This window comes from Carya illinoinensis, chromosome 8, assembly GCF_018687715.1.
Source record: "Carya illinoinensis cultivar Pawnee chromosome 8, C.illinoinensisPawnee_v1, whole genome shotgun sequence".
Taxonomy (NCBI): domain Eukaryota; kingdom Viridiplantae; phylum Streptophyta; class Magnoliopsida; order Fagales; family Juglandaceae; genus Carya; species Carya illinoinensis.
Genome location: NC_056759.1, coordinates 14,748,272 through 14,757,442, shown reverse-complemented (window position 1 = coordinate 14,757,442; position 9,171 = coordinate 14,748,272). Strand labels below are relative to the sequence as shown.

At 39.6% G+C, this 9,171-nt stretch overlaps 1 protein-coding gene across 1 annotated transcript; it reads left to right on the top strand.

Moving 5' to 3' along the window:
• The first annotated feature begins 3,439 nt into the window (after positions 1-3,439).
• LOC122318035 (probable inactive patatin-like protein 9) lies at positions 3,440-5,488 on the top strand. Its single transcript, XM_043135159.1, has 2 exons — positions 3,440-4,747; positions 5,017-5,488. Exons 1-2 carry the CDS (start codon positions 3,809-3,811, stop codon positions 5,248-5,250), a joined length of 1,173 nt encoding a protein of 390 aa, XP_042991093.1. The 5' UTR covers positions 3,440-3,808; the 3' UTR covers positions 5,251-5,488.
• The last annotated feature ends 3,683 nt before the right edge of the window (positions 5,489-9,171 follow it).

Sequence of the window (9,171 nt, the reverse complement as noted above, 5' to 3'; positions counted from 1 at the left end):
TCCCTTAAGCCGAATCCCAAGTATTTGGGGATGAGCAGCAGGGAACGTGCAGAACGGGCGGGACCTTCGCATAGTGCATGCTGTTACGTGAGTACATGCAGGACTGAGTCATGGCTCAAGGGACGTGAGCTGCATGCAGGACTGGGTCGTAGCTCAACGTGCAGAAGAGGAATGAAGTGTTGCGAGTTTTACGTTAGTTAGCTTCCGCTAAATATGCTTTGTTATTTGCATTCTGTTTTACATTTGTTAAGTTTTATTTTTCAGTTGCAGTTTCTTATATTTCGGTTTGTATTGTTTGGTTTTGCTTATTTAAGCAGCCATCGTTTCAGTAAGGGAAGGAACCAAGTATTTCAGTAAAAAGTTGTGGTTTATTCTCACCCGAAGAGAATTGTTTCTTTATTTTCGGCATTTGTAAATTGTTGGGACCTATCATTGGCCTCAGAGCCAGGTTAACATGGGAACCAATAAAGAAAGAATTGAACATTTAGAGGCTGGGCTAGGTGAAGTTCAAGAGGGGCTGCACCGGATGGAGCTGGGCATGGCGGATCGACTGCGACATGTTGAAGAGACTCTTAACCGTCTCTCTAATGTGCTCCTTGCAGACCAAGAACCTCCAATCCAGGGTATTCAACACCGTGAAGGTCACAATGGGGGACGGCTTGTGGTATCCTCCAAAACGGCAAAGTTAGAATTTCCACGATTTTCAGGTGATGATCCGACGGAGTGGTTCAACCGTGTAAACCAGTTTTTCGAATTCCAAAACACTCCCGAAACCCAAAAGGTTTCTTTAGCATCTTACCATTTGGAAGGAGAAGCCAACCAGTGGTGGCAATGGGTTCGCCGGACTTTTCAAGAGGAAGGTCGAGTTCTTTCATGGAGCGATTTTGAAGAGGAACTATGGGCACGCTTTGGACCTTCGGAGTGCGAGGATTTCGACGAAGCCCTTTCGAGGGTCAGACAAACTGGGTCCTTGCGTGAATACCAGAAGGAATTTGAACGCTTGGGCAACCGTGTGAGGGGCTGGACACAAAAAGCTCTTGTGGGAACTTTCATGGGCGGTTTACGAACGGAAATCTCGGACGGGATTCGGATGTTTAAACCTCAGTCCCTCAAGGATGCCATTAACTTGGCACGGATGCGAGACGATCAACTTACACGGCAGCCGGAGTTCTTACTGCAACCCCCACCTACACGAGCAGCTCTAACTCTTCCACCAGCAGCTAGTGTAGCTTCCGCAGCACCTGCTGTTCCAATCAAGCGCTTAACATGGGAGGAAATGCAAAGGAGAAGGGCTCAAGGTCTCTGTTTCAACTGCAATGAACGATTCACAGCAGGACATAAATGCCAAAAAGCACAATTGTTGCTCTTGGAAGGATATGCGGGAGCTGGCAACGTGATACTGGAGGAAATTACTGATCAACAGGCATTGGAGGCTGACCAAGGTGGAGGTGCTGTGAAATAAATTTGGTCCAAGTATGGACCTTGAGGACAAGGTCCACTTAATGGGGGAAGTATTGATAAGTCACGTAAGTCCCTTAAGCCGAATCCCAAGTATTTGGGGATGAGCAGCAGGGAACGTGCAGAACAGGCGGGACCTTCGCATAGTGCATGCTGTTATGTGAGTACATGCAGGACTGAGTCATGGCTCAAGGGACGTGAGCTGCATGCAGGACTGGGTCGTAGCTCAACGTGCAGAAGAGGAATGAAGTGTTGCGAGTTTTACGTTAGTTAGCTTCCGCTAAATATGCTTTGTTATTTGCATTCTGTTTTACATTTGTTAAGTTTTATTTTTCAGTTGCAGTTTCTTATATTTCGGTTTGTATTGTTTGGTTTTGCTTATTTAAGCAGCCATCGTTTCAGTAAGGGAAGGAACCAAGTATTTCAGTAAAAAGTTGTGGTTTATTCTCACCCGAAGATAATTGTTTCTTTATTTTCGGCATTTGTAAATTGTTGGGACCTATCAGCACGCTCTTCAAAATTATTTAAAATAAAGTTAATTATTAATTTAATCCATGTGGTTTATCTGATCTTGCCTGAATTGTTGATCTAAATTTGGATCTCGATTAATCTGGCTTTTTCATTCTTGAACTTGTATTTTTCATCAAAATCAGTCTGTGAATATTCTCTTACCTAGCCCTTAGCCATGTTGTGTAATCACCAATAATCATTTAACCCATATCTTTTTGTCCGACCACGTGCAAATTTAAAATGCAAAAATGATACAAGAATTTATTTCAAAAATTAAAAGGAGAGCATGCTTACTTACGAGAAAATCATTTTGTTGTGTTTTTGTGTTTGTGCACGTGAGATTAGTGAGATCCATTTTATAAATACTTGAAATTTGGTTGTGTTTGGCCACTTGAAATTTTCATCTTAAACTCAAAATTTTCATCTTATCATTACAACTTTTCTAAATTTCAATACAAAATATAATAAATAATTTAACTTTTTCTTAACTTTTTCAAATCTCAAAACAATAATAATATTAAAATATAATATTTTAATATTTTATCTTAAAACTCAAAATTTTTATCTGAAAATTCTTAGTGGCCAAGCAGATGATGTTGTATTTGTGGTTCAAATATTCATGTTGAAAGGGAAATAAAATTTTTTAAAATATTACTATTGGGTCATCTCAAACTTATTGTTTTTTTTTAACTTTTTAATATTTTTTATAAAAAAAAGTGGCATTACATGATAATCTCACGTCAAAAGAGTCATATAAGTGGTAAGTTTGGATGGACCGCCGTAGCCCAACTCTACTGGATTGGGTTGGGGTGGCCACCTCCATCCTTTCAATCAGGGCAATCAGGCATTCTGTGGAGAAATGGATGGAGAGTCGATCCCAGTCTAATCCAAACCATTGGATAGGCAATAGATTGGGGTGGAGGGACTCCATCTACACCTCAAATGGATTGGATCCAAGAGATATGACTCCTTAAATTAAACACAACTAAAACAAAAAACAAGTGAAATAATTTGCTTAGAAAAATTAAATTAATGAAGCTGTAACGAATTTTCTGGGCAAGAACATGACAGGTTGGTTCCGCGATGGTTCTGTTGTGCCGCTGTTGCTTGTTTCGAGTAATATAAAATGTAAATCTAAAGCAAAAAAGTAAATAAATGTAATGTAGAAATAACCGAGAAAGAAGAAACACGGCAGCTAGACGAGCCTGATAAATAGCCGAGGATAGCGCTTCCCGTAAACCGACAGAAACACGCTCAGTTGCACGTGCAAGGACACCCCAACCAGTGCAACCACGTATGTAAGTAAAAAGATTCTCCGAAAAACCCAAAGAAAACATAAATATTCATGTTAATTAACCCTCGTTTAGAAATTAGAAAAAATGCAAATAAAATTAAATAATTATTTAATCTATTTTTTTAAGTCTTTACAATAAAGAGCGAGGGATGGTTGGAGTATATAAGCATCCGAAAGCCCCTCTCCTTCACTCCACTGCCCTGTTCAGAGCACACAGGCTCAAATGTGCTAAAAACCAGAATCTCCCCCCTCAAACCCAGAGAGATTTGGAGAGAGAGAGCGGGTGTGATTCATCCATGCATTAATGGCGCTCAGTTGCAAAGCGTGATTGCCCTTCCCTTCCCTTTCCTCCTCATTTGAGTCATTTCCTTCTCCCGCTGACACATTCTTTAACAGCAGCAGAATCACAATCAAAACCCACCCTCTCCTGTGACCCTGATAACTTATTATCCTTTTGCTTTCCTTTTCTTTTCAATAGATATATTTTTTTCCTTTCTATCTGAAGAGCGTGCACATACATAGAGAGAGAGACAACGATATAGAGGAATGGAACTCAGCAAGGTAACGCTGGAGATCTTCTCCAAGCTGGAGCAGAAATGGCTATCTCACTGCGAGCACACCAAGAAGACTCGTATTCTTAGCATCGACGGCGGTGGAACCACTGGCATTGTCTCCGGTGCATCCCTTATCCGCCTCGAGGATCAGATCCGTCTCAACACCGGCGATCCTCAAGCCCGAATCGCAGATTTTTTCGACCTCATTGCCGGTACTGGCATCGGCGCCGTCCTCGCTGCCATGCTCTCCGCCGACGACGGTACCGGACGCCCTCTGTTTACCGCCAGAGACGCCGTTAATCTGATCTCTGCCAGAAACTCTGAACTCTTCAAACTCAGTCTTGCCGGAGTATTTCGCCGGCGCCGGAGATACTCCGGTAAGAGCATGGACAAGGTGCTCAAGGAAGTGTTCAAGAGACAAGACGGCACGGTCTTGACCTTGAAGGACACGTGTAAGCCTATCCTCATTCCTTGCTTCGACCTCAAGAGCTCGGCTCCCTTCGTTTTCTCCAGAGCCGACGCGTCCGAGTCGCAGAGCTTCAACTTTGAGCTCTGGAAGGTGTGCCGTGCCACATCAGCCACACCGAGCCTCTTCAAGCCGTTTAATCTGACATCCGTTGACGGCAAGACGTCCTGCTCCGCTGTCGACGGCGGCCTTGTGATGAACAACCCAACGGCAGCGGCTGTCACACACGTGCTCCACAACAAGCGCGATTTCCCTTCCGTAAACGGCGTCGAGGATCTGTTGGTTCTATCGCTAGGTAACGGCCCATCGAGTGGTGCTAGCCGTGGACAGAAAGTAGTCCGTTATAACGGTGAGTGCTCGACGTCTTCGGTGGTTGACATTGTGCTTGATGGAGTTTCCGAGACAATCGACCAGATGCTGGGGAACGCCTTCTGCTGGAATAGTACGGACTACGTGAGAATTCAGGTACGGTGTACACTGTTTTACATTCTTTGCTTTACTCTAGGAATCGGATCGATCTGTTTGGATGGCTAGAAAACCAGAAACATTAAAAAAAATAAAAAATAAAAAGAGAGCATACTCCACTATAAGCTGGTCTGTTATAATTACTTGGTACGGTTAAAGTGAATTTGAGATTTCTCATGATTAAACGTTCTGTTTTACTAGTTTTTCTTGGCAACCAAACACATTTGCGATTTTTCTTCTGTTTTACTGACGTGATGAAACGTGGGCAGGCGAACGGTTTGTTAAGGGAAGAAGTGATGGGGCCGAGAATGGAGGAGCAGGAGGAGGTGCTGAAAGAAAGGGGGGTGGAATCGTTACCGTTTGGCGGGAAGCGGTTACTGACGGAGACTAACGGGCAGAGGATCGAGAACTTGGTACAACGGCTTGTTGCATCGCGAAAGAACAGCATTCCGCCCAGTCCCTGCAAGGAATCCGCCGTTAGCCCCCTCGCTACTGGCCGTTAGTTAGGTGGCTTTTTATTTATTTTTATTTTTTTTCGTTTTTTTGTTTTTGATTTTTTTTTCCTTTCTTTTTTGCTGCTTTTCTGTGTTTTGTTAGAGACATTGGAACCAACCTCTGGTTCAGTCAATGTTTCGGAGTGCAATAGCAGTTAATGAATTTTCAGTTTATTTTCTGTATGGCACTAGCTGTCGTGTACCGTCTTAATTTGGATCGTTTAAGAAATACCAATAATTGACAACATATTGTGATTTTATATATACACGTAATTCATGCAATATCCATTACCAATAAACTACCTACACTACAATAAAAAATTGAGAATAATTTCTCGCCGGCTAAACGGATCTCTCCCAAATAATGGACTCCAATAAAGATATGCCGCATAGATACCACATCTTAACAACAATGTGACCGCACCATATGGAAACAAAGTTGTCACTCTTCTGTCGAGCGAAACCTCTCTCTCTCTCTTTCTCTCTCTCTCTCACTCACACACACACACAACCACGAGAAATTGGCCTCACCAAAAAAGCTAAAATCTGGGATTGCAATTTTAGTCTATTCAAGTGGCTATTTGTATGTTTATTGTGAGGTAGGGTTCTGACTTACGAAGAAAATCCAATAACTTGAATGAGCTAAAGAAAGCTTGAATAGCTAAAAAGATGACGGAGGCTTGTGCGGTTCTCCTTATAAGGGAAAAAAACTGAAGGTGGGATGGATGGTGCATGGAAGATGACGGAGCACTGGAAAAAGGCTGTAATTTACATGAATCAACCTCAAAGTTTTGAAATTTTTTGGGGTACGGTTTGATAGTTCTTAATATTTAGGAGATTTAGTGAATTGAGTTTTTGATGAATTCTAGAAATTATCTGAATTTTAGATTAGAGATTTTTATTTTGCTCTGCTTTCATCGAAGCTAATTGGCGAAGAATTTGGGTCCTCGGTGTTAAGCTTATTAATGGATACAAAAGTAGTACTATTGGTGCTACAGACCCTACAAAAGTTTAGAATCACTGTGTTAATGGAGACGAGGAAAGTAAGTCCAATTCACCATTGTTGCCTCGGCGAGGTAGGAAATCGAGGAAGTCGGAGAAGACGGGGCGTCATGGTTTTTGATAATTTGAAGGGATCTCTTGGTCTGGAGGTGTGACTGCCTGAACAGGTGCACCAGTCTAGAACTCTTGCATCGGTATGAAGGTCATGCGGCGTGGGTAGAGTGGATGAGCAGGTTTGTGTCTTCATAAGAAAATAGACATTACGTTTCTTTAGTTTTGATTTTACTTCCCTATAATACGGCTCATGTGACTTTTATGAAAATTGCTTATGTGTCATAAGTTTATTTGTGGCCATTATACGCATGAGAACGGAGCTTCCGTTCTAAAGAGTTTCTGTAAAAAATTTGTTTTTGGAATGATCTTTGTTTAGGAACCCAAAAAAAGGTTCTCAAAAATGAGATGGAAGGGAAAAATTCAAATTTCTTTTCTAAAAAATGAGGGAAAGTGTTTACTGTTTGAACTATTATTTGAACGGTATATGTAGGGGTGAAAAATTTCATTCCTAATAAACTAACCATTCGAACATTGACAAAAAATGTTTGAACAAAATAAAATAAATATTTGAACTGATATTAAATATGCACGAACGATAATTTGGGACGTTAAGTGACAAAATTTAGTGGAACATCGACTTACCGTTCAAACAACACACAATAGCGTTTGAATGTCAAAACTAATCAATGTTCGAACAAATATTATATATAATTGAATGGAAAATTGGCAGGTTAAGTTAATAAATTTAGTGGAACATTAACTTACTTGTTCAAACAAATTATTATACCGTTCAAATGAATATGTTAATCAATGTTCAAATGTAAAATAAAGAGTTTGAATGAAGATTTATTGTAGAAATATCTAGAGGAAATGGAGGAATGTTCGAAAATGATATATTTTGTTTGAATAGTTCCAGAATTTTTACAATTATTGATGGCCACAAAATACCTTACTTAATTATGGATAAAAATTTTATTAATATAAAAATGAGCAATTAAATAATATAAATAATAAAAATTAATAATTAATTTATAAAAGACAAAAATTATTCAATTCATAATTAAATTAAATTTACAAAACACCAGTTAAATATTGTCCATACTAAAACAAAAAAAATATATATAAATAAAAGATATAAACTACTAACATCCCAACTCTCAGCACACATCCACGACTATAGCTAGGCGTGTCTTTAGCTGCATCAGTCAAGTACTGATCGTAACCTGAGTCGCAGACATGATATCAATCTCTGTACGTAAGTCAAGAATGCTACCATTAATCTCTATACGTAAGTAAGAGATGCTAGCATTAATATCAGTATGTAAGTTAGACATGGCAGTACAAATCTCCAAAGGCACTGCATCAATCACTGCTAAGGTCTATTTGTTGATCTCTGCATGCACTATATCTGACATCTCCTCACGAGTAGCTATGTGCGATGCCTTGACTTGCGTGGATATCTCATCGGCCGGTACTCCACAATCTCCCAGGTGTGCATCTCTCTTAGTATCGATTGGGTCTAAAATAGGACCACGAAGATGAAGTCTCTAGTGTCCTATGCTTCCTAATAGGGTGGAGGAGTTGATCAGTCCCATCGGTTCCTGGACACGCTCAGTAATATCTGGCAAGACCCCGACAGGTAGCATAGATCTTGTTATCGGGATCTGAAATGGCAATATATATGTCGTAATGAACAGGTCCTCTAATCGAATACTATCAAAGATATAACCCGTTAGGTCGATAGGAACCCCATGAGTGACATGCCAACCTCTGTTTTGTACTGTTGAGGATCAATGTTGTTGGCAATAATCAAGTTCATGATCTTGAATAAACTAGATAGATCTACTTGTTTGATACTCTTCATTATATCATAGGGAGGAGCATCTGGACCAACAACTAACTACCTCACCTCATGATCAAAGAGGCCATCGAGTTCATCTGTATAAGATCCCTCATCCTTAGCCATATCCCTATCACCCGAAGCTGGAGACTCTCTAGGCATCACATTCGGATGTGAAGTACACAATCGTGGAACAGTAATAAAATCAATGAGTCTATCCATTGAAAATATAATTGAAGCTCCTTGGATCGAGATCATGTATGCCCTCCCTCATTTGGATTGGCACCACTAAGTTCTTTATAAAACTCAGTGATTATGTAAATATAAGAAATGAGGTCCCATGCTTCGTCCTTCTAGTTTAGGATTGGTATATAACCACAATCAATGAAAACTAATGTCAAGGAATGATCCTCCTAGATAAGAGTTAGAAAGTCATAAATCTTCACTTGACTCTCTAATAAAATAGTCATTTCTCGAATTATTTCGATGGAAAATTGCCTTGGTTAGCCACACTTATATCCCATATAAGACATTATCAACTTGAATTTTAAAAAATAAAATATACATGCAAAAATAGTAATAAAATATAATATATGAATATTCACAAAATTATATACTAATTAAAATAATGAGAAATTGTTTTCTATTAAACAATTTGATTGAATCCCTAACTCTTCGAACATTATAATGTTTACAACACCGTTCAAACGTGAAACATACATGCTTGAATGCTAAAATTAAATTTAGTGCGAACGTATGGTGAACCGATCAACTGTTTGGCTTTTGAGTTCCTAGCTTTTGAATGCTTACAAACTCGGTAGAGAGAGGAGCATAAGGCTATCGATGAGCTTATTGGTAATGCATTATGCAAATATAAGGCAAGGCATCATGAGTATTATAATAAATTTGAGAACAAGGAAGATGCACACCAACATCTTTTTCAAGTATCTGACCTTTCAATTGGGAAAAAGTTTGTGACATATTTGAGGATCTATCATATAAGGTAAATTAAATGAATTTTTTACGTATTCTAT

What these genes read in the sequence shown, in the direction of transcription:
- LOC122318035 (XM_043135159.1), top strand. Translation starts at nt 3,809, where the DNA reads ATGGAACTCAGCAAGGTAACGCTGGAGATCTTCTCCAAGCTGGAGCAG. An exon ending in CGGACTACGTGAGAATTCAG is followed by an intron (nt 4,748 to 5,016) that starts GTACGGTGTACA and finishes AAACGTGGGCAG; the next exon opens with GCGAACGGTTTGTTAAGGGA.